The 25,380-nt window shown below is 52.2% G+C and overlaps 1 protein-coding gene and 1 long non-coding RNA gene across 4 annotated transcripts in view; one reads left to right on the plus strand and one right to left on the minus strand.

Moving 5' to 3' along the window:
• Window positions 1-28: 28 nt before the first annotated feature.
• On the minus strand, window positions 29-23,720 carry LOC136376514 (uncharacterized). Of its 3 annotated transcripts, none has more exons than XR_010746191.1 (3): window positions 23,649-23,720; window positions 3,907-4,028; window positions 29-736 (listed from the first exon to the last, which is right to left on the minus strand). It is a non-coding gene; the product is annotated as an uncharacterized lncRNA (long non-coding RNA). The 3 variants fall into 3 exon arrangements; XR_010746190.1 differs by lacking the exon at window positions 23,649-23,720 and adding an exon at window positions 23,385-23,441; XR_010746189.1 differs by lacking the exon at window positions 23,649-23,720 and adding an exon at window positions 17,276-17,632.
• Window positions 21,589-25,380, plus strand: part of LOXL1 (lysyl oxidase like 1) — a 31,420-nt gene continuing 27,628 nt past the window's right edge. The window contains exon 1 of the mRNA XM_066342616.1: window positions 21,589-23,493. Within this exon, the coding sequence (XP_066198713.1) occupies window positions 22,356-23,493 (1,138 nt within the window). The 5' untranslated portion in view covers window positions 21,589-22,355. The remainder of the gene's footprint in view (window positions 23,494-25,380) is intronic.

A 25,380-nucleotide genomic window follows, 5' to 3' on the forward strand; every position in this document is an offset into this window, starting at 1 on the left:
TGTCCCCCACACACCCTGGCTTCTGCCCTGTGCCTGGAACGTCCTACCACCCCCTGTACCTGTGCCTTTCTGCTTCCTGCTCAAAAAGGCACCCTGTCCTGTAACCCTCCTGTGTCCACCAGGGAGGGCGATCCTTGGGCTTCCTGCCCCACCTGGAGTGAGCACACTGTGAAGTCAGCAACGAGGAACAGTAGCCAGGATGGAGTGGGCTGTTGGCCCAAAGTCAAGCCCCGTTAAGCTTGTGAGACCTTGCCCCAGGGCAGCTGCTGTGGCCGCTCTGTGGCAGCCCTGCTGGCATCCCCCAGCCCTGCAAGGCCCTGTGCATGGGAGGGAAGCCCCTCCCCTTGCTCTGCGATCAGCTTGTAGTTTGTTAACCTAAAACATAAAAATGGCCTTTCAGAGTGAGAGGCAAACAAGTGTTTATTTGAGATCAATAAAAATAGCTATTCCAGCCCTGGCTGGTTGGTTCTGTGGGCCCAGCGTGCAGACATCTCAGGTTCGATATCTGGTCCAGGTACACAGGAGGAGAAGCCATCATCTGCGTCTCTCCCCCTCCCTCTCCCCTTTCTCTCTCTCTCTTCCCCTCTTGCAGCCAGTGGCTAGGTTGGTCTGAGCGTCGGCCCTGGGCACTGAAGATAGCTCAGTTGGTCTGGGAGTTGGCCCCAGATGGGGGTTGCCAGGTGGATCCTGGTCAGGGTGCATGTAGAAGTCTGTCTCTCTATCTCCCCTCTTCTCACTTAAAAAAGAAAAAAGAGAAGAAAAGGCTATTCCGAGATGCATTGAGTTGGTGGAATCCGAGACAGTGCTCTGATTGGGAGATGGGTGTTTATGAGAGGGGAAGGGTAACAATTGCATCAGTAGAAGGAAGACATTTCTTTTGGTGCAGATAACACAGAATGATGTCAATATTAAACAATAGCGTTAATATTTAGTCCAGTGATCGTCAGTCAGATAGTCATAATACCTGTTTGTGGGTTTTTTGCCAAGGTTTTTTTTTTTTTTTTTTTTGGACATAATATTGCCCTAGGCCCAGCTGAAAGGTTATTTTGCCCCATTTTAATGTTCCAAATTTTGCGGTATCCAGTTCCATTTTAAAGTGGCTCTGTTTACATTGTTCACAACTGGCTGGAAAGAATGAAACTTGGCATCTCTTCTGAATTCTGACTTCACAGTTGGTAGCTTGAAATCAACCATGGTGAGATTATTTACACCATGGAAATTGGCAAGTGCTACAAATCAAGAATTTGGTTTTTTTCAGAGAGCCACTGCTGCCTCTGTCCCCACACCTCTCTCCTCCCCACAGTCTGTGGCTCTGGGTGTGATGAAGTCCACTCTGTGTTTGTGGATTTATAGCACAGGTCCCAGCTCTAAGCTTCCCCCGCACACACACACACCAAAATCAGGGCAGAATCAGCATGGGGGAGGGTATCAGTAGGGAAGCATGGTGCCAAGATGATGTGGACAGGACACAGGGAGTGGATATGGAAGACCAGGGCTGTGAGTATGAGGGTGTGTGTGTGTGTAGAAAAGAGAAACAGCAAGGGAGAAACAAGGAGAGGAGAAAAAAAACATGAAGAAATAAAGCAAACTGACAAAACAAAAATACAGAGGGAGGAAGAAGACAGAATGAGACAAGGCAGAGAAACAGAGGCAGAAACCAAGGGCAAAGCCAAGTGTAAAAAGAGGAGAAACTTCAGTGACAAAAGTGAAAATTGAAAATTAGGGAGGGCCAGACCTGTGGTGGCGCAGTGGATAAAGCGTCGACCTGTAAATGCTGAGGTCGCCGGTTTGAAACCCTGGGCTTGCCTGGTCAAGGCACATATGGGAGTTGATGCTTCCAGTTCCTCCCCCCTCTCTCTCCTCTCTCTCTCTCTCTCTCTCTCTCTCTCTCTCTTTCTCTGTCTGCCTCTCTCTCTCTCCTCTCTAAAATGAATAAATAAAATAAAAATTAAAAAAAAAGAAAAAAGGAACAGAAGCAGATATATTGGCTATTAACTTTTAGGAAAAAAAAAAAAAGAAAATTAGGGAGGGACGATCAAAGACAATTAGCTGCATAAGTGAGCTTGGGAGGGGACCGCACCCATACCTAGCTGACAGTGACACCTGCTTCTACAGCGTTTGGGCTCCTGCACATGGGCAGCTTGCAAGAGAGGCCTGAGAACCAGGTCTCCCCGACCACCCCAGCCACCAGCCACGGTGTGAGTACCTCCTTAGGTATCAATCGTGCACCAGATTCAAAGATGCAGATGTTTGATTGCTTCTTCAACATAGGCAGTAAATTCCTTAGTTATTCAATAATGCTTTGCTCAATTACTCACATGATCAGTGACTTTAAATTAGGTTAAAAAATATATTTAGGCAATTAAATTGCTAAGTGATTTGATTGTTTCTGAAAGAAATTCCCTCCTAAGGCTTCCTGGAGTCTTATTGTCCCTTCTTAATGAAGGGTGGAAGGGACTAGAGTTAGTCCACTGGGGGATCACCTGGCTGAATTCAGCACTTGGAGGTTAGGCTCCGGGGTTCATGCCCTTCCCTGCACCTGGGGAGCTACTGAAGTCAGCTGGTATGGGTGCAGAAAAAACAAACAAAGAAACTTGTGTGCCTTTTCCTAATTCTGCATTCATTGACATCATGTTGGTAGATTGAAATTGGTTACAGGAGTAGAATTTACATCCTGGAGAGTGGCAACTGCTATAAACCTGGACTTTTTTCCCTTTAGGTGAATGAAGGCACTTACCTCCTTCACCCCTACCCATCTGTGGCTCCTTGGGCATGTTTGTGGGTTTACAGCATTTGCTCCAGGTCCCAGATGTGAGCTTCCCTCAGGGGTCAGAGCAGAATCCATCTGGGGGTAGTCGAGTGGGCAGCATGGTGCCTGAATATGTGTTACAGCCTGTCCCTGGCCTTTGTCCCAAGAGTCCTTATGCCTTTCCTCTAGGCAGTGTGGTCCAGAGGGGAGGGAAGGGCACTGGCCTGAACATCAACAAGGAAACCCAGGCGCAGCAAGGGAAGTGGGTGGATGGGCTAGGCCAGGCAGGTGTCCAGCTTAGTGGCCTGTCTGCTAGCCTCGGCTGCTCAGTCAGACTCAGGACCCTGGGAAGTCTGTGGTGCCATGTTCATACATAGGAAGGCTTTGTTGTTATTTCTAACTTTCCACTGCCCTGTCCAGAGTCTGACTCCTCATGCCTCGTGACCCCCTTGTGCTGCTTGCCGTGAAGGGTTGGGTAGGCAAAATGGGGGACAGGGAGGTAAAAGATCTAAGTGCGGAGAAGGCAGAGACGGGCTGGAGAGAAATGTGGAAAAAGCATCTCAAGGATTGCTGTGGACAGGCAGGGGCGAAACCCTGAGGGGAAGGCAGGCGCTCACCCCTCTGACCCTCCAGAGAAGGGTTACTGGGGCAGACCAAGCCCCAGGTAATCCAGAGTAAGTGTTTCGACTTCCCCTTACAAGGACAAGGAGGGGTGTCCTGCCCCACAAAGACCGGCGGGTGACAGAGGTCAAGTAAATCAAAGGGACAGAGTCTCTGACCCATTCCAGGATATGTCTGCTGAGAGATGGCCCTTTGGATCTGAGCTGTGCCAACTGCTGGTCTGTAAATCCCTAGCACCCCCTAAGCTGCAGTGGCTTAGGAACCAATGTCATGCGTGTGGAAGGGATGCCCTCAGGCTTGGATGATTCTACTCTGCAAGTCTGTTCTCTGTCCCACCAGCCTGGCAATATGGTCAGACCATCCCTTATATCCCATCCAGCCATGGTTCCATGCAAAGCAGGTGACAGAGACCCAGCTCTGAGGGCAGGGACCCTGGCAGCCAGCTGGGTACTCCATTTCCTCTCTTCCCAAAATTGAGGCCCTCACTCCCTATCAACCAACTAGCCCACAGTGAACAGCTAAACATAATCCCTTACTCCTTGGCGCCCACCAACCAGCCATGACTGTCCCTCCACTCCACTTCTCAGGTGCTGGTTCAGCTGTGAGCCTTCTGCTGCTCCTGGAACCTCCCTGCAGCGTATTTCTGTTGGGGCTTGCCCTGAGAGAAAGCACAGTTTGAGAGGACCAATTTAGAAGATATAAAACCTGCGTGAACATTGGAATCAGAGAGACTAGGGTTCAAATCCTAGCTTCACCCCTTCATAGCTGTGTGACCTCAGGCAAGTTACTTAATCTCCCTGAGCCTTATCACAGTGCATGACTCACAGAAGGCTGGGATGGCCAACCAGGATCATAGGTGTGAGCTTCTAGCCAAGACCCAGCACAGAGGGAGAGCTGAGTACCATTCATGCCCTCCTGTCGTGCGGTTGTTCCTTGCTTGTCTTACAGTAGAGCAGACGTTATAATGCCGGCCCAGAAAACAGTTTTATGGAGATCTGTAAAATCAGTGGTTTCTTGGTGGACAGAGTATCTGTCCCTATGCCCCCGACCCTGACCTTCCTCCTTGACACTGTGGGGCTGTCAGATGTGCTTTGTGGGAAACCACACACACACACACACTCTCTCTCTCTCTGTCTCTCTCAGTGCAGGTGCACAGGCCACAGGCTGACTGGGGCAGGAGGAATGTGCAAGGAGCACGCAGTCCCCACCCCCACTCCGGCCCCAGTCCCCAACCCCCAGCCGGTCTCTCTGCTCTGCCCTACAGTGGCCTGGGCTACGGGCATGTGAAGAGGCTCTGGCTCCCTCTGCTGACAACAGCTGCCACTGACAGCCCAAGTTCCCCTCGCACGAGCCTGTGCAGCAGGCCCTGGAGGCCTGGGGGGGCTCCCCCTTCCTTCTAGTGTGGGAAGAAAGAAAACCAGAGGAAGAAGAGAAGGGTGATGGGGTGGTTAAAGAGCCCCTTCTGAGTTCAAAACCACAAGGATGGAAGACCCAGCTGTGCATCCACTCCGAGCACAGCAGTTGCCAACAGAGGAACTCCCCCCCCTCAGATGCTCATAACAACCCTCATGGTGACGCAGCCAGGCCCCAGGGGGTCCCAGGCTTTGGCTGTGGTGCCCATGAGTCCACACAACAGAACTATACTTTGGGCCAGAAAAATGTTTCTACCTTCTCTGGAAATGCCAAGGCCCAAAGGTGGCAGCAGGAGAATTTTGATAGTAAAACCCGTGCACTTGGGAAACAGACAGACCTAAGCAAAGTGCCAGTACTGCCCCTCAGAAACCATGTGACCTTGGGATCCTAACCTCTCAAAACCCCTGTACCCTCATCCTCAGTATGGATGGAAATAATACAATTGCTGTCAGGATTAAATAAAAATGTGCAGAGCACACAGCCCAGGGCCTGGCGCACAGCAGTTGTACAATCAGTGCAGCTTATTGTTAGTAGTGCTATCGTCTCCCTTGCTTTGTGCTTCAGGGATGAAGGGCACAGTATGATCAGAACCATGCAGCATGCCTGGCACTGTAGGAGGTGGAGGAATGGTGGGGTCATCAGAGCCCCATCTTTGCAGAAGGCCACAGGCTGTCAGATTCCTGCCTGCCAGAAAAGAGAGTTGAGACTGCCTGACAGCCAATGACTCTCTTCTCCTAGGGCCATGATCGGCACCCCACGGCTCGCAAGTCACATGCAGCTCTTTGGCCCCTGAATGTGGCTCTTCCACAAAATACCACACACACCACAGGTAGTAAGGGCGCTACCTCGATAAGGAATGTACCTACCTATATAGTTTAAGTTTAAAAAATTTGGCTCTCAAAAGAAATTTCAATTGTTGTACTGTTGATATTTGGCTCTGTTGACTAATGAGTTTGCCGACCACTGTCCTAGGGTGATTCTTCCCTGCTCCCCAATGGAGCCACCCTCTCCTCACCCAAGGACCAGGCTGCTGTACAGAGTGCATATCTGCCCTGACGTGACCCGTGAGACTCTTCTCTACGGTGCTGAGGCTGAGAGCCACTGGAAACTAGTTCTGTCTCATGGCAAGGACTCCATGTTACAACACCTGGAAGCTATCAGTGGCCATATTTTCTGTCTTGTGGACCAAACGAGTCTGTGGTGAGAGGAAGGAGTGAAACTGACCTACAGCAGGAATGGAAAATGAGGGCTTGAAGAAGTGTTCATGGTTCACAGACCCCAGTTCCAGTTGTCACTCATGCCCACCTGCATCACCGCCCCTGCTGACCTACTGAACTCCCACTTAGATTCTGTGAGTTGCTCCAGGACCCTTTGGTAAGTAAAGATCACTTCTGCTGATGGTCATGTGAGCTGGGCTTCTGTACTTGCAAGCAAAAGAACAAAGATGTGCTCCCCAACTCCTTGGTCCTCTATCTCCTCTCCTGGTCTTAACTCACAGGCTTTCCCATCCCACACTTTCGTACATTCTCTACACCTAAAAAGTTCCAAAGCTGTTCCTTTTTTCCTTTTGCTTTTAAAAAATGTTTTCTCAACCATAACGTTTATTGTGTGGTCTCATTGTGTTGGGGTACGAAGGTGAAATAGTTTTCTAACAGTTACCCCTCTTGCCCAACTGGATGGCAGGACTCTTCAGGACATCATGGCCATGCTGTCCCCAGTCCTGTCCCCTGGTCCCCTGCCATTCCCATCTGTTAGAATAGCTCCCGTCAGTAATCCAGTCAGCCTCACCTCTGCTCAGAGCTGGGGCTGGCCTTCCCCTCTCATTTCAATGGTTCTCTGGGACTGGGGACCAGGAGAGGGGCAGGAGTCTCTCAAGACTGTCCTCTCCTGGGTAGATCCTCATTGCTCTCTGGCTACTCTGACTGTCCTTTGTTCAAAAGCTGAGTCCCACTGGAGGGCCTGTGCCTTCTCTGAAGCTCCGGAGTGAGTACCTCTCCCTCCGGCAGGCAGCACTGCAGCTGACCCGGGGCTCTCCCCTGCAGTGTTCTCTCTCCCTGCGGCTGTCTCCTATTCCCCCTCCCCTATGCAGGCAGCTCAAGGCATACCCCAAAGTCCACAGGGGAAGCACACACTCACCACGCTTGTCTTGCCTTATAAGAAATTCTCCGTGACTTCAGGGAGGAAAAGCACCCCCTTCTCACCACAAAGAGAAGAGAGAGCAGCTTCTGCCACAAACAGTGCACCCCTTCCCATATCCCTACTGCTCTTACACTCACTATGGGGTATGGTGGTTGAGGGCAGAGAGCCAGTGCAGCTCCCCTTCAAGCCCTACAGAAGGGACATTTACGACTCTCTGAATGTAGGGACATGTGCTTAGGTTTGGGCCTTAGCCACACAGCAGAACAGGAGGGAAAGGCTGTGCTTGGGGCAGGGCTCGCCTCCCTCCCAGATCCCTGAGCTATCAAACAGCAGGGGAAGCTCATTCCCATGCTGGGGTACTGGGGTCTGTGGGAAATGTGCCAGGTCCAGACCCAGGGCTGACTCACAGCTCCAGTTTCTAAGAAAGAAAGCCCAATACCAGAAGAGCAAGCAGATGAGACGCTGGCAGTCCTTGCCTACTGCCTCCCTGGCTTTGGAGGGCAAAGGGTTGGACATGAGCTTGCAGAGAATGCTGCCCAGCCCTGGCAATGCTGTGGACCAACAGCATATGGGAAGGAGCTGATGGGCAGCACATGGTCAGTAGGCCAAGCAGATAACTGGGGGAGCGCTCCCCAACTTAGCTTCTCCCTGCTTCCTCATTTCTCCTATCCTGATAGGATGGGTGCAAGTCTTGCCATGGCAACATCAGTTACCAAGAGAATCAGCCTGGCATAGAGCTGGTCCAGTGCAGCAGCAAGGGCCCCCACTGGTCCTAGCTAGATCCCCCAACTAGATCCTTGAGAAAGAAGAGCAGCACACACACATGCACAAACATTACCACACGTGCATGCACATGTATGCATTCACATGCATGCACATGTGCACAGATATTACATGTTCACACACATGCACGCACACCCTGCAGCCAGCTAGACCCATGAGTCAGCTCTGTAGATGGTGGGGGGGATACATGTCATAGGCAATTTGTGTCCACCACCAACAGGTGATATGAATTTGCATTAACCAGTCCTTCAGCCTAATATATGACAAGACAACTGGGGAAACATCCAGATGGAGGGTGAGCTAAAGAGAATCCACTTGGGGGACAAGAATAAGAGTTTACACACCTGCACCCACCCACATGCACACATGTACAACATACTTGCAAACACATGAAAGGGGGTGTCACTGAAAAGACTGTATCATGGAGGGAGAAGGATGTGCCTCCAAAAGGGCAGAGAAAAAGAATCCCTTTGAAAAAGATTGATCTCAGTCACACAACTCCCAGGCCACATCTGCTTTGTCCTTGCTTCATTTCATTAAAACGGGGACTCTGAAAAAGGAGAGTTGAGGAAATCAGATGGAAAGAGTGCAATGAGAAGGCTGCTGGCTACAGGGCCGGCAGACATGGCCAGCAACCCATGCAAGAGAAAGTCTGGAGGAAACTAGAAATCCCGCCACACCTTCCACACTGCCTTTGACAGTGAAGCCCAGGAAACCACAGGAAACTGACCTGGGAATGTGAAGGGCAGCTGGGGGCTCTCTGAGGACACCCAGGGGAAGCCCAAAGGAGAAAACTCTGGGGAGAGAGCATCGTAGACCACAGGGCCCAGTGAGGAAACCAAACAAATGAAGCAAAGCAATAATCAGGAAGAAGGGAGGAGACAACACTTCCAAGCTGATGAAAACACTGAGCCTGTCAAGTTCCAAGGTTCCTTGGTGTCTACATCAAATTAATACAAAGCAACAAATATTGAGAAATAGCAGGCAGGCCTTTTGTCCGTTTTTAGGGTAAAGAAATAATTCTATAAGCACCCATACAGAAGGAAAAAATCTACATTTCTGAAAAGGTATAATTGGAAGAGACATTCCAGGGAATGTTGGGAAGAGCTTATGATAGGAGGAAAGTTTCTGTCATAAAATGAACTTGGGAAATGTTGAATGAAGAAAAAAGACAAAATCTTATCCTGAGGCTTTTCTGGGGCTTTTAAAGTGTTCATTGTTAAATCAGTGATATCGGCAAGCATAGGTTTCCATCTTTATTTGACGATGAACCCCTTTCCCATCTGTGCACTCTGCTCAAAGCTCTCCATGGAATGCACTGGGGAACACTTTTGCACAGAAGTTTCAGAGGTCACAGTGTCACCTAAAATGTCAACAATCTGCAGGGGCATCTGGGCATGAAGATAACAGAAAGACTTCCCTAAAGCCAGAACATGGAGCACATGCCATGTGTGGCTCCACCTTTCATGGGGGACATGCTTAGGAACGTACTCTTCAGCAAGCAGGAGAGCATCAAATAAGCAAAATCATAATCAACAGAAAACCAGTACAGGAGGAGGTTGTTGTAATAAAAGACCTGAGAGTGACTGTTAAAACCCTGTTAGACATGACACCACACATGGCACCCTTCCCTGCCTAGCCCCGGCCCCAGGAGCGGATCCAACAGACCACACTCATCCCTCAGGTTCCCTGGTGGAGTTCTGGGCTAGAGATGGGAGGCTGGGCAGAAAGAAAAGCTAGGTTCCCCTCCTGCTCCCTCCCTGCCATCATGCCCTCTCTCTGGCTCTCACCTGTACCTACTCTCCAAGTTCCAGCTCTCTCTGGGTTCCCGTCACAGCTCCTGTCCGTACAGCTTGGGGGGGATGGGAATGGCTTCTCATTATTGCCCATCCCATGCCTTACCATCACCCCTCACATTAGCCACAATTCTGTGAGAAGACATTAACGTCTCGTCTCTTTATCTAAACTATCTCAGGTGAAGGTTTCCTTCCAGGAACCTGACTCACACACACCTCAACTCATTTTGTAAAGTTAGAATAACCCTGAAAAGTGGCACAAAGACAGACAGAATGAATGGGTGATTCATACGTTGGTTTCATTTGTACAGATGTAAAGCCCTAACACAAATTTAATCAGATCAAGTCCAGAGTGAGTCTGACAGTGTACGAAAGGAACGCTCCGGAGCAAGCATTCCTGGAAGGCATGGATGACACTACTTCACAACTGTAGTAAACTGATTCACCACAGCAACAGGTCAAACGAGAAAAAGAGCATTTTACAGGCTGAATCAGTGTTTGGGAAATGCCAACAACCATGTGTGGTTTTCTTTTAAAGAGTTCTAGTGACCTTTAAATGGAAGTATACTTATTTCACATGATAAAAAAAAAAAAGATTAACTCAAAGCCATATCCAACACCAAAAGCACCCCACTGACTATGGGAACAAGACAAAGATTTCTTCTGTATTCTTAGTCAACATTGTCCTAAAGATCCTAGCTAATAAAGTTAGACAGAAAATATATATATAAAAGGAGAACAAACTATAATTATTTGGGATATAATTATCTTCTTACAAAAACTAGGAAAAGATCCTTTTCAGCAGGAACCACCATTTTCCATTAATTGCCAAAGTGACTAACACAAGTAGAAGGAGGAAAGGTGCCCACTATCTGTTCTCTGAGCCTTTTAGAAAACATGGAGTTGTCCTTTTGGCCACACACATGCAAATCTACAAGAAAGATGATGGTGCCTGAACAGATGGTGGTGCAGTGGATAGAGCATTGGCCTAGGACACTGAAGACTCAGGCTCAAAACCCTGAGGTCACTGGCTTGAGTGCAGGCTCATCTGGCTTGAGCATGGGCTCACCGGCTTGAGTATAGGGTCATTGGCTTGAGTGTGGGATCATAGACAATTCTCTGGCTCGAGCCCAAAGTTGGTAGCTTGAGCAAGGGGTTGCTGGCTTGGCTAGAGCCCCCCAACCCCCAGTCAAGGTACATAGGAGAAGCAATCAATTAACAACTAAAAGTGCCACAACTACAAGTTGATGCTTCTCATCTCTCTCCCTGTCTGTCTCTGTCTCTGTCTCTCTCATACACACACACAAACACACACACACACATACACATGCACAGAGAGTCAAAGAATATAAACAGGAAGTTTATCACTCCTTTATTTATTCACAAATTATTTACCGAATGCCTCTTGGTACTTGGGACATAGTGGTGAACAAGACAAGAGGGTGCCTTGGAGCTTACACTCTAGCGGGGAGAGACAGACGTTAACGAATAAGTAAACTATGGCATATTTCAGAAGGTGATACATGCTACTGGTAAAAAGAAAAAGAGTAAGATCAGGAATGGAGGGGGAATCTCATTGAAAAGGTGACATTTGAGCAAAGCCTTGAACAAGTTCAAGGAGCTGTCCACAGCAGGTTGTGGTGGTGGTGGTGGAGGTGCAGGTGGTAGAGGTACAGGTGGTGGAGATGCAGGTGCAGGTGGTGGAGGTACAGGTGGTGGTGGTGGTGGTGGTGGTGGTGCAGGTGGTAGAGGTGCAGGTGGTAGAGGTGCAGGTGCAGGTGGTGGTGGTGGTAGAGGTGCAGGTGGTGGTGCAGGTGGTAGAGGTGCAGGTGGTGGTGGTGGTGGTGGTGGAGGTGCAGGTGGTGGTGGTGGTGGTGGTGGTGGTAGAGGTGCAGGTGGTGGTGGTGATGGAGGTGCAGGTGGTGGTGGTGGTGGTAGAGGTGCAGGTGGTGGTGGTGATGGAGGTGCAGGTGGTGGTGGTGGTGGTGGTGGTGGTGGAGGTGCAGGTGGTGGTGGTGGTGGTGGTGGTGGTGGTGGAGGTGCAGGTGGTGGTGGTGGTGGTGGTGGTGGTGGAGGTGCAGGTGGTGGTGGTGGTGGTGGTGGTGGTGGAGGTGCAGGTGCAGGTGGTGGTGGTGGTGGTGGTGGTGGTGCAGGTGGTAGAGGTGTAGGTGGTGGTAGTGGTGGAAGTGCAGGTGGTGGTGGTGGTGGTGGTGGTGGTGGAGGTGCAGGTGGTGGTGGTGGTGGTGGTGGTGGAGGTGCAGGTGGTAGTGGTGGTGGTGGTGGTGTTGGAGGTGCAGGTGCAGGTGGTGGTGGTGGTGGTGGTGGTGGTGGTGGTGGTGGTGGTGGTGGTGCAGGTGGTAGAGGTGTAGGTGGTGGTGGTGGTGGAAGTGCAGGTACAGGTGGTGGTGGTGGTGGTGGTGGAGGTGCAGGTGGTGGTGGTGGAGGTGTAGGTGGTAGTGGTGGTAGAGGTGCAGGTGATAGAGGTGCAGGTGGTGGTGGTGGTAGAGGTGCAGGTGATAGAGGTGCAGGTGGTGGTGGTGGTAGAGGTGCAGGTGCGGGTAGAGGTGCAGGTGGTGGTGGTGGAGGTGCAGGTGCAGGTGGTTGTGGTGGTAGAGGTGCAGGTGATAGAGGTGCAAGTGGTGGTGGTGGTGGTGGAGGTGCAGGTGGTGGTAGAGGTGGTGGTGGTGGTGCAGGTGCAGGTGTTGGAAGTGGAGATGGGAGGTGGGCGGTGTTGCAACAGCTCTGGTGTGCTAAAGTGATAGAGGGAAGCCAGTGTGGCTGGAGCAGAGAGAGTAAGAGGTGAGTTGGTAAGGACCCTGCAGGCCACTAGAAGGGCTTGGGCTTTTATTCCCAGCAAAATGGGGAACCACTGCTGTGTTTTGAGCAGAAGAATGAAATTGCAACTTCTGTCTTAAAAGGATCGTTGTGGCCACTTTCTTAAAAATAGACTTCATATGTACAAACCTAGAAGCAGGAAAACATTTGGGAGGTCAATGAACACAAGATGAAGTGATACTTAAATCTGACATACGGGTTCTGGTCAAGATGGCAGCATAGATAAACATGGTACTCAAACCCTCCCATACCACTCAAATTACAACTCAACTAATGAACAGGCATCATCCAGAACTGCCTAAAATCAAGCTAAAGGGAAATCCTACAACTACGGATTTAAAGAAGCCAGCCACATCGAGATTGGTATGAGGGGCAGAGACACAGAATGGGGTGGCCTCGCACACACCTGTGGTAGGTAAATATCATGAGGGATATCTCAGCTGCAGAGGACCCACACAGGACCCCCATAAGAAGCAAGGAGTCCCAGCCCCACTCCAGAATCCCCAGCCCAGGGTTCCAGTGCCAGGAAGAGAAGCCAGTGGGAATTGTGACTGAGTGAGACAGAAAGCTGCTGGAGTCCCAGGCAGTTGCTCTTAAAGGGCCCACACATGAATTTATTTGGATGCACTCCCTCTGAACTCCAGAGTGGGGGCAAAAGTTTGAAAGGAACCATGGATATACAAGGAGGAACTGAATTTTCTGGCATCAATTGAGAGCTGGGGGGGAGGGCAGCTTTCTGCCAGGCAGAAGTGCTGGCAGAGGCTACTGTCCTTTTCTGAGCCCTCCCCCCAACAAATGAGTCTCCATCAACCTGACTCACACTGTTCACCCCACCCTGGTGATTCCCTGAGACCTTGCTCCACACAACTGTGGGCATATCGAATCCATTTCCAGTGGCTTTTCCATACAACTGGCCTCTCTTGACTCATGCTTTGGACTTTCCTAAAATCTCTCAAACAGCAGCATCTGGCATTTGTGCACCCCATGCCTCTTGCTAAGTGGCCTCAGGCCCAGCACTAGTGGCGGCTGGACTTGGTTCACAGCTTGGACTCTCCTGTGCACCTTCAAGCCCAGTATAGGTAGCAGTCATCTGCACATAGCTCTGTGTCTCATGCTGGGTGGCCCCAGGTATGGTGCAGGCAGTGGCTGACCTTGAACCTTCTGGGAAGCCCCAACACCAGTGCATTCAATAGACAGCTCAGACCACACCAGAATACAACCACCTCTACAAGTGACACACTCAAGGGGCAGACTCAGTAAGCACCAAAGCCTCAATGACACAAGTCCTGCTCTGTAGGGTCAATTACTTCACGGCAGCTCCTCTGCTGTAGTAGCAGTTGGTCCTTGCAGCTGATTGGCTTGGGGGTTAATCCCTCCCAGAGATGAAAAGAGCAATCAAGACTCAACTACAACAGGACAGTGCACACAGTCCACATAGGGCCACACTTGGAGTGCCAGCTTGAGTGACTGGGGAGGCTGTGCCACTGGGCCCTCCAAGATGCCTACTACATAAGGCCACTGTGTCAAGTCAGGGAGGCATAGCAGCTCTACCTTATACATAAAAACAAACATAGGGAAGCAGCCAAAATGCAAAGATAAAGAAACATGTCACAAATGAAAGAAAAGGAGAAATCTCCAGAAAGAGAATTAAATGAAATGGAGACAAGCAAACTACCAGATACAGAGTTCAAAATGATGGTTATAAGGATGCCCAGGGAACTTAGTGAGAACTTCAACAGCATAAAAAAGGATATAGAAACCATAAAAAAGAACTATTCAGAAACGAAGGATACACTAACTGAAATGAGGAATAATTTCCAGGGAATCAACAGTAGAGTAGATGATGCCAAGAATCAAATCAGCACTTTGGAATATATGGAAGCAAAAAATCATCCAATCAGAATAGCAAAACAATATGCCAAGGTTTCAGGTTTGATCCTTGGTCAGGGCACCCATTAAAAAAGAAAGAAAAATAAAAAGTGAACCCAAAGAGGCCCACACCAAGACATATCCTAATTAAAATGCAAAAGGTTAAAGACAAAGAGAGAATCTTAAAAGCACTAAGAGAAAAGCAGTTAGTTACCTACGAGGAAGCTCCCATAAGACTGTCAGCTGATTTCTCAACAGAAACTTTGGAGGCCAGAAAGAAGTGGCACGAAATATTCAAAGTGACATAAAAGGCAAAGACCTACAACCAAGATTAATCTACCCAGCAAAGCTATCATTTAGAATCAAAGGACAGATAAAGAGCTTCCCAGACAAGAAAAAGATAAAGAGTTCATCACCACCAAACCAGTATTACATGAAATGTTAAAGGGTCTCCTTTACAAAGGAAAAAAAAAGATTAAAAATATGAACTATAAAACAGCAATAAATATATCTCTATCAACAATTGAATCTAAAAATCAAAATAAGCAGAACAGAAACAGACTCATAGACACAGAGAACATTTTGACAGTTTCTAGAGAATTAAAAGTACAAATTGGTTGTTACAGAATAGTCACAGTTATGTCAAGTACAACACAGGGAACATAGTCAGTAATATTCCAATAACTATGTTTGGTGTCAGATGGGAGTGGGATTTATTGGGATGATCACTTAGTAGGTTAGGTGATGTCTGATCACTGGGGTGTACACCTGAAACTCATATGTCAATTGAAAAATAAAAAATTACTTAAAACAAAACTTAACATGCTAAGAATATCACACTTTTTGTGACTGCTTTGCTGGAGCAACTTGGAATCTATGGTTTTAGTAAATGAGATATCTATGTAAAATAAAACTGTTAGATTTTCAGAAAAACTAAGTGCTCCTCCTCACAGGTAATCAAAGATATGCAACTAAGAAAAGTATTAACTTATTTTTAACTATTCAATGTTTAGTTTCCTTTTAAGAAGAGAGCACCCAGTGTTGACAAGGGCAAGCGCACTTCAGGTGGATAAATAGAGACCATTTTTTTGGCAACCAATACCAAAAACTCAGAAATATTCAAACCCTTTCACCAGAAATCCAGCTTACAACAAATTAACATAAGGGACTAATGATGACTGGTGTTTATTGAGTGTTTGTATGCACCAGACTCTGTACTAAATACACCCCTAATGTCACTTCATTTATTTATTTATTTTTAATTAAGTGAGAGGCAGGGAGGCAAAGAGACAGACTCCCACATGCACCCTGACCAGGATCCACCTGGCAATCCCTGTCTGGAGTTGATGCTCTACTCGTCTGGGGCCGCTGCTCAATTGCTTGGCAACCAAGCTATTTTAGCACCTGAGGCGAGGCCATAGAGCCATCCTCAGTGCCCAGGGACACTTGCTAGAACCATTCAAGCCATGGCTGCAGGAGGGGAAGAGAGAGAGAGTAAGAGAGAGAGAAGGGGAAAGGGTGGAGAAGCAGATGGTCGCTTCTCCTGTGTGTCCTGACCAGGAATTGAACCTGGGACTTCCACATGCTGGGCTGATGCTCTGCTGCTGAGCCAAACGGCCAGGGCTCACGCATTTAAATCCTTGTCATTGTTTCCATTCTACAGAAAGAAAATTGGCACAAGTTGCAGAGCTCACAGATAAGGGTCCGAACCATACCCAGGCCCTCTGGGGCAGCCACATAACAGAGGTGGACACGAAGACCTGTATCCAGGAGGATTAATCCAGTACCATTTATAAGAGCAAAGAAAGTAAAACCAAAGGGAGGTTTTGATTAAATTATGACTTATCATCCATATAACTCAGTCATTTAAAGTCTTGTTGAAGAAAAAACAGTTTTCAATACAGAATGGCGAGGAACTCCCGTTAGAAGGTGCAAGCGGCTGGGAAGTTCCACTTTGTCCTTTAGGCCGCCATTCCACAGGTTGTGTCCACTGTGAAATCACTCACGGAGCGTACACATTGTGTACATTTCTGCGTGTGTGTCACTATATGTTTTGTAAGTTGCCAGATTCTTTTCCTCCCAGGGGGACACAAAGAAATTCTGTACAGCAGACTTTTCTGTTCTCGGGTCAGAGAAGCTCCCAGAGTCCCTCTTGGTCCTGTAGACAGAGGCCGCAGCCAGTGACTGCTCCATGGCGGGCGTGGGGGTTGGGGGTTGGGTGTGCTACCAAGCTTTTGTGGTCAGAGAAAGTGTGGTCCTTCCAACACCACAGGAAGGAAGTGGCTGGCCTCCTGGACAGATGGAAATATGCAGCCCCATCTCGGTACCTTCCCCTCTCAACCACTGGGGCGAGAGGCCTTGACTTAGATCTGGGTTCTCCCCATCAGGGTGAAACTGAAGATCTGACTGTTGGCTCAGGACCCAGGTCCAGACCTGGAGAACCTGGAGAATGGGAGGTCTCACTGGGGGAGGGGCTGAGGCAGGAACCCTGTCTGTGCTGGCACCCACTGCCCAGAGAGTGGGCATGGAGCAGAACAAAGCCTGGGCGCCTCCGTACCTGGGGAGGCAGTTAGCTCCTGGGATCAAGATGAGTAACAGAAAGAGAAGTAGGTCATGACAGTTACACTTCCTATCCCATATTCTACATTTCTTATCATTCAGAACTGCCTTCAAAGAAACACCCTTCAAATAGAACGTCAGTGTCAGATGCAGGGCCTCAGAAGTTCACTGGAGCACAGGGTCCTGGGGCAGAGCTGCGTGCTGGTGGAGACAGCCTGGGCCCCAGCCCTTGGCAGGCTCAGCTGTCAACACTGGCCCTGAGGGCCACACTCCTTCCACTGCCCATTTCTACCCTCACTCAGACCACTCACTGCCCCCCACCAGAGGGACAGAAGCAAAACTGAATGTGTCCCACAAAAAGGGGAGAAAGCAAGCCACATCGCAAAGGTGACACCAGCAAAGTCACAGATGGTCAGGGACAGGTGGACTGACAGACACAGAAGAAAACAGAAATACCTCTCAAAGGTCACAGAGAGGCAGTACCAGGTCTCTGCTTCCACTCAGGACTCACCCGTCAACTCCTTCTGTTCCCCTGTGTCCCCCACACCAGCCTGCGAGCTCTCTGGGAACCAGACAGGTCTGCTTCTCCTTGTGAATCCTGCCGCCAACCAGGTGCCCTGGGGACTCATTGACAGAGGAGGTGAGTGGACAGGTAAAGGGATAACTGGGAGAAACACCAACAAAAAGATGGGATGAGAAAGATGTGGAAGAACAGAAATTGTGATACCTGGAAAGGGAGACAGACGGAGAAAATGAATGGATGGATGAATGGATGAATGGAAAGATGCAGGAGTGTCCTGAAAACAAAATTAGAGAGACCCAAAAAGAAAGTTAAATACAGGCCCTGGCCGGTTGGCTCAGTGGTAGAGCGTCGGCCTGGCGTGCAGAAGTCCCGGGTTCGATTCCCGGCCAGGGCACACAGGAGAAGCACCCATCTGCTTCTCCACCCCTCCCCCTCTCCTTCCTCTCTGTCTCTCTTCCCCTCCCTCAGCAGAGGCTCCATTGGAGCAAAGATGGCCCAGGCGCTGGGGATGGCTCCACGGCCTCTGCCCCAGGCGTGACGCCAGAGGGGCAGAGCGTCGCCCCCTGGTGGGCAGAGCGTCGCCCCCTGGTGGGCGTACTGGGTGGATCCCGGTCAGGCGCATGCGGGAGTCTGTCTGACTGTCTCTCCCCGTTTCCGGCTTCAGAAAAATACAGAAAAAAAAAAAAAAGAAAGTTAAATACAGAAGCAGGACAACAAAAGCAGAGGGAGGGGGGAGCATGGAGAGAACAGCCTTTCCTTAGAGTCAGAGGGCTCCTGCCTCGGTTTCCCTGCTAGCTCTCCAGGGTTAGCCCGGCTATACCCTCAGGGACTGAGCATCCTGCTCGGTCTTGCCAGCGCTCTCCTTTGGGCAGAGGACTGCTACCTCCTCCTCCCCACTGCACATCGGCAGAGGTCCACCTCACTTCTTGGACATAAAGGGCTCTCCCACTCAGAAGGCCCAGCCAACACCTTTAGCCAAATGCCTCTCACAAGGAGGGGCCCAGAATGAGATGCCCTCCTCTCCATCCTGCAATGATGACCCTCTCCTGCCGCTGCCAGCCCCCAGGGGCTGGAAGGGGTAGGGATGGGAAAAAGGAATGTACCACTCAGCAGGCCCCAATGCCATGGCTGCCTCTTGGGAGGGGGAGAAACTCAGGAGGGGAAGAAGCTGGCTGCACTGGGGTTGAGGGGCAGAAGGGGCTTCCTGCCTCCAGGAAGCCCTGCCTTGGCGCCAAGACTGTTCTGTCAGCACTGGTATTTCCAAAGCACCAAAAACCATGGGGAAGGGCCCAGAGAGGCCCCTGCTGGGAGGAAAAACTGAGTGGGAGGTGGTCAGAGCCACCAAACTCCCCTGGGTCCTAGAGAGGGGTGGGTTCCTTCACTTCCCCCCTCACCCCATCTGTCTCTGACCTAACCTCCCCCACTTCTGGCTTCTCTGAAGTTCCAACCCTGAGGAGGGACACTTCCAAGCCAAAGGGCCCCAGCCCCCAGCATGGGCCCCTCCAGGCTGCCTGGGATTGGGGGACTGAAGTCCCCCTGCCTCCCCCACCATTGTACCAGATGTGGCTGCAGGGGAGGGGTGGGCACAGGGCCCAGCTGGCAGTGGTCACTCGGTGGTCCTCTCCCTGCCGAGTCAGTGGATTCTGTGCCAGCTGCCAGGCCTCCTCACTCAGCACTTCCTCCAGCTGGCTTTCCAGAGCGGCTGGGGCTTCCATCCCAGTTCAGCACAAACACTGTCCATGGCCTTTCCTGCACCTCCTACCCAGGTGCCAGGGCCTGGGCTCAACAGTCAGGGATTACAGGAGAAATGGAATGCCCAGCCACACCCAGTGTGACAAACAGTAGGGCAGGGGTCCCTTCCCAACCACAGAAACATTCCAACCCACAGAGGATCTCCTGTTCCTTTCCTCTGCAGAGCAGTGGCTCCCACCCCTTCTCAGCCCCCCACATGCTCTGCTGCTCAGGCCTAATGCCTCCCTGCTCCCCCACAGATTTTCCAGAGCCTGGACGCATTTCTATCACAGGGCAAGAGACACAGACCACTCCATCGGAGCCACAGCATCAGAACAGCCCAGCCCAGAGCCGAGTGCACAGCCTAGCAGAGTCATGCGTAATCAACAAGCTCTTAAAGCCCTGTGTCACTGGCCCTCCTAGGTCCCTTAAGACTGGTTCCTAGTGCCAAAGACTGGCAGCAAGCCTCAACCACATGGCTGGGTCTTAAAAATGCTGGTGTGAACCCTGGACTACAGGGACAAGGCCTCCAGAGGAGCTGCCTGTCAGCTTCACCCCCAGACAGCTCAGGCCCTGCCCAGCCTAGGGACTCAAAGCCCTCATTTGACCCAGGGTCTATGCCCTCTGCAGCTTGCCTGGGTCTCACTCAGTCCCCCACTCTGCAGGCCCCTATAGAATGGTGCCAGGATGACTCCAGCTACTGAACCCCCCCCCCCTCCCCACACACACACACACACCCAGCTCACAGAGCTGCTGGGCCCGGTCAGCCACTGCTTGAGACCCAAACTGAAGGAAGAAGGAAGTCAGAGGGAGGGAATGCAGAGAAAGAAAGAGGACAGGCCCCTGGGGAGGTGCTGGCCTTGCATGAAGACAGGTAAGAACAGGAAAGGGACAAAGAAAATAGGAGGGGGGGCACAACCTGGGGAGATAAACCCCTCTCTTCTCTTACAATCCAGAGAAAAGAAACAGGACAGTGGCCCCAGCCTAGCACCATACTGGGTACTTGTCACAATCCTCTCATTTATTCTCCTCAATATGCCATGAGAAAGGTATTATGTCCAGGTTGTAAATGAAGACTCTGAAACTCTGACATCTGCACTGGTTTCCCAGGGCAGAGGCCTGGCCAGGTCAGGACCCTAGCTCAGTCATCCTGGGGACCCCAGGTCTCCAGTCTCAGCAGGGGGGCTGGCAAAGCCATAGCCCTGGCCCTAGGAGCCTGTGCAGAGGCCCAAGCTATGTTCAGAGCAGTTTATTCAAACAGAGCCTAACAGGAAACTTGGCTTCTCTGACTCACTCGGATTCGACCTTACTAAGAAAAAAGAAAGAGGAGCAGGAGCCAGCACAGAGTAGGGTTTCATGCCAAGAGCTGGCTCAGAGTTAGAAGCCTTCTGAGCACAATGGCCCATGTCCTGGTCTCCCCATGGCTGGAAAGCCCTGAGGCAGTCCCTGCCTCCTGCCTGGCTTGAGAAGAGGGGTTCTGCCTTCTCCACTCTAAGCCAGTGAGGCTCTCCTACCTCTGTATTCCCTCCATTTCTCCCCTTCCCTTCCCCTCCTGCCTGGGAGTACCCTGAGGCCTGTTTCCACTTCACCTCCTTCTCTCCTGGCGCTGCTGCCCATCTGGCTGTCGGGAGGGCCCTACAGGACCCTGGGGATTCCAAGCAGCTGAGGACAACACTGCAGGGGGCAGGCAGGAGGGAAGGAAGCTTAACCCTCCAGGTCCTGGTGGTCCTATGTAAGCTGGCTCTGCATCTGGCTCTTGATGTCCTGAGCCAGACCAGTTGCTCCTTGCATGAGTCCTATATGGAGTCTGAAACCAAACCCCATACCAGGGAGCTGAGAGACCAGTGTTGAATGGTTGCTGGCTAGGTTATGATAGAGGATAGGTTATGATATGATACGTCTATTTAAAGGATAGACAGGTGCCCTGAGTCACCTGAACCAGACCTCGTCCTAAAGCACAGTATGTCGGGTGAACAAATGCTGGCCACGGGGCAAGGGTTCAGAGTATCTGAGGAATGTCCATTCTGGCAATCTCCTCCCAAGGCAGATGGACTCCAGGAGTTCCCAAAGCAGAAGGGCAATCTTCAGGAACCAGGTTAAAGGCAGGGTCTTCCTACCTAGTCTACAAGCACTGGAGGGGATTTCTGCTCTCCTGTTCCCGGAAGCAAGGGGAGGCATTCTGAGTGTGAGTTCTTAGATAACCAAGTGTTCAAACAGGACTAGGCCTACTCTCTTGAATCCCCCATTCTGCTGTTCTAAGTTATAGCACCCAATACTCTGAATGACCCCCATCCCATAGCAGACAGTTTCATGGTACCCACTCAGGATATTTCTAGGCTATGTTGACTCAAGAGATATGGAAGAGAAACCACACGTTATGAGTAGGAAGTTGGTCTCTCTTAGGATTTCACAAGTTCTACTCAGAAAAGGAGCACATACCCATTATACAGATCAGAAGGGTAAGGCCCAGAGGTATGCTAGCAGAGAAAAAGCTGAAGCTCCAGCCCCTTTGTATTCAGGCCCAAGGAACTAAGTGGTCAATGGGGTCCAGAATTAGAGCGCGGTTCAGCTGGGGCACATCTCCCCAAAAAGGTCCATCAGCAAGGAAGGTGTCTCTCAGCACTGGCTTTGGGGAATGGGAGCCCAGGGATCCTGGTGAGAGACTGGAGTGGATAGGATCACTCAAGCCCACACAAGAAGCAGCAAATAAGGTGGAGACCAGGGAGCCTGGGTCCAAAGCAGAGAGAAATGGCCAAAGGGCCTGCAGACCCTCCAGCCCAGTTCTGCCTGCCTGAGTTCCCAGAGGCCCCAATCTACTCCAGGTTTCATTTCCTTCCTCAGAGGCAGGTCTGCGGCTTGGCCGCTTGGCCAGGAGCTCCAGGGACTGAGGGAGCAGGGCAGCTGTGGGACAGGCCACATAGCTAAAACCCGGCGGGCCATAGGGCCCTGCGGAGGAGACCCCAGCAGGCGGACCAGGCTGCCCAAAACCTCCTAACACTCGGAGCCTGTTGCTTATTCATTCAGAGTTGGGAAGCGCCAGCCCTCGAAGCCAGCCAGTGCAAGGCTGCCCGTGTAAGGTCCCCAGGCGGTCCTGCCCGGTGCCCTGCAGAGAGCCTAGCGCAGCCCTGGGCACCGCCTCTGCTCTGCCCTGACCCCTTGGCCTCGAAATGCTGTCATCTGAGGAGCCCTCCCGCTTGGACCTAGGCCAGGATGGACAAAGCTAGAGCTGAGGCAGGCAAGGAGCCATCCTGTCCTCGAGGCCGTGGGAAGAGAAGCACGCACACGGGGTCACTCCTGAGAGCCTCTCGGTCCACCAGGCCTCTGCAGAGGGGCCACCATGGCTCGGGCCCCAGTCGGCTGGCAGGTGGGGGCCCTGGTGTGGGGCGCTTGCTTCTGCGTCCTGGTGCGCGGGCAACAGGCCCAGCCAGGGCAGGGCCCGGACCCGGCACGCTGGCAGCAGCTGATCCAATGGGAGAACAACGGGCAGGTGTACAGCCTGCTCAACTCGGGCTCCGAGTACCTGCCCGCCGGGGCTCCGCACGCCGAGAGTAGCTCCCGGGTGCTACTGGCGGGCGCCCCCCAGACCCCGCAGCGGCGCAGCCAAGGGGGACCCCGGCGGAGGCAGGCCCCGTCCCTGCCCGGGCGCGTGGGCTCGGACACGGTGCGCGGCCAAGCGCGGCACCCGTTCGGCTTCGGCCAGGTGCCCGACAACTGGCGCGAGGTGGCCGTCGGGGACAGCAGCGGCATGGCTCGGGCCCGCACCTCGGTCACCCAGCACGGGGGCTCGTCCTCCTCAGTCTCGGCCTCGGCCTTCGCCACCACCTACCGCCAGCCGCCCTCCTACCCGCAGCAGTTCCCCTACCCGCAGGCGCCTTTCGTCAGCCAGTATGAGCACTACGAGCCGGCGGCGCGGACCTACGACCAGGGATACGTGTACTACCGCAGCGGGGGCGCTGGGGCGGCGGCCGTGGCCGCGGCCGGGGTCGTGTACCCGTTCCAGCCGCGCGCGCGCTACGAGGAGTACGGCGGCGGCGAGGAGCAGCCCGAGTACCCGGCGCAGGGCTTCTACCCGGCCCCGGAGAGGCCCTACGCGCCGCCCCCGCCGCCGCCGCCGCCGCCCGCCGACGGCCTGGACCGCCGCTACTCGCACAGCCTGTACCACGAGGGCGCCGCGGGCGCCGAGCAGGCGCAGGCCCAGCCCGATCTCGGCCCCGGCCCCGACGCGGTGCCGGCCGCCGGCACTGCCTACGGGGGCGACGCCCGCCTTGGCTGGTACCCGCCCTATGCCAACGTTCCTCCCGAGGCCTACGTCCCGCCCAGGGCCGTGGAGCCACAGCCCCCGTTCCGCGTGCTGGAGCCGCCCTACCTGCCCGTCCGCAGCTCCGACGCGCCCCCGCCGGTGGCCGAGCGCGGCGGCACGCAGCACGGCCGCCTCAGCGTGGGCAGCGTGTACCGGCCCACCCAGAACGGCCGCGGTGAGTTCGGCTCCCATTCCCCCACGTCCCGCGCTTTGTCTTCCGGGTCCCTGGGGAACCGCTCCGTATGCCCAGACCCTCCGTCCTTTACCAAAGGCCTTCCCGGAGCAGCTCAGGAAGCCCCCCTCCCCCAGGTCAACAACCCGGGTGCATACCACTTTCCAGCTACGAATGCATACATCATCAGTGCCAGGCCTGGGCTCTGGCCCTGGCTTGAGAGGCAGGAGGTGGAGGGACTGGCCAGGCTTGGGGAGGAGGCACCTCCCAGACCAGGTTAGGGTCATTTGGGGACAAAGGGAAGGAAGCCCTTCTCCTTGGTTCTTCCTTATTCCAATCGGTGCATGTCCTCCACCCTTAGAGATGCCCCTGGGCCAGCCTCACGGGGTGAAGCAGGGAACGAAAGGGTCAGAAATGCCTTAAGGGATGCTTCCAGTGGTGTGGCATGTTCCCAGTCACTGGGCAGTGTGTGAGCCTGGCCTCAGTGAGCAGGCAGGAATCCAGACTAGACGACCCGAGTACCCTCTGGATGTGAGAGGGATGCAGAATTTAAGGGCCCACCAAAACCCGAGTCATTGAGATAAATAATAATTCAATGCGTTTTTAGATCAAAATAATGCAAAATAAATAAATAAATAAAAGTCCGTGCTGAACAAGATGTCCCAGGTTTTTTGTTTTGTTTTTTGTTTTTTTTGTATTTTTCTGAAGCTGGAAACGGGGAGAGACAGACAGACAGACTCCCGCATGCGCCCGACCGGGATCCACCCGGCACGCCCACCAGGGGGCGACGCTCTGCCCACCAGGGGGCGATGCTCTGCCCCTCCGGGGCGTTGCTCTGTCGCCTGGGGCAGAGGCCAAGCAGCCATCCCCAGCGCCTGGGCCATCTTTGCTCCAATGGAGCCTCTGCTGCAGGAGGGGAAGAGAGAGACAGAGAGGTGGAGGAGTGGAGGAGCAGATGGGTGCTTCTCCTGTGTGCCCTGGCTGGGAATTGAACCCGGGACTTCTGCACACCAGGCCGACGCTCTACCACTGAGCCAACCGGCCAGGGCAAGATGTCCCAGTTTTAAGTAGAATCAGTAGCGGTGCCGTGCGAAGACATGTTGGAGCCAAACCAAACGGAAAATTAATCCTGGTGCTGTCTTTGTTTGAAATGCTAATATTTTGTTCATCGCAGATTTTTTTGCATTGATTTTAATTTAAAAAAAATATTGTATTGAATATTAATTATCTTGGTTACTGGGTTTTTTGGTGCCCTATTAAATTTTGCACTTCAGGCTGGTGCCCCCCTCACTTCACTAGCCAGCGCACCCTATTCCTGGCTATGGTGGGGGAGTCTCAGGAGGCTGCTGTGCATGGGTCGCCCTCTTGCGTTTTTGGGGTTGGGGGTAGTGGAGATATAACCTGGGAAGGCTCAAGCCATCTGCACACAAGGACGCAGTGCAGTGGGCAGCCTTCCTTCCTCAGGTGGGCAACTCCACATGTGCTATGAGTAGGTGGGCTACTGCATCAGGGTCTGCTAGTGGTCTGGCCAGGGCTGGCTGGCTGTTGGCCCATCCTCTGCTGTCTTAGCATGCCTCTTCCTGCTTCTGTTTCTGTAAGTTTAAAATTGGCTTTGGTCAAGGTTTTCTGTTCAGTCCTCAAGGCATATGTGGTACACTCCTGCCCTTCCTCCTCCAGGTCGCAATCAGCGCCCTGATTCTCTGCTCCACACTGAGGCTGGTGTGCCAGGCCTACCAGGTGAAAGCTATGGCCTTCAGGGCCCAGGCACTCAGTGGCTGCAACCTCATCCTTTGCTCTGTGGCCTCTGTCAGCTTGGGCACTGCTACCTTGTCTTCAGCCACACTGACTGGTGAAAAGCCGCTGCTGAGGCAGGGGTGAGAGGAGGGTGAG

Source organism: Saccopteryx leptura, chromosome 6 (genome assembly GCF_036850995.1).
Source record: "Saccopteryx leptura isolate mSacLep1 chromosome 6, mSacLep1_pri_phased_curated, whole genome shotgun sequence".
NCBI lineage: Eukaryota > Metazoa > Chordata > Mammalia > Chiroptera > Emballonuridae > Saccopteryx > Saccopteryx leptura.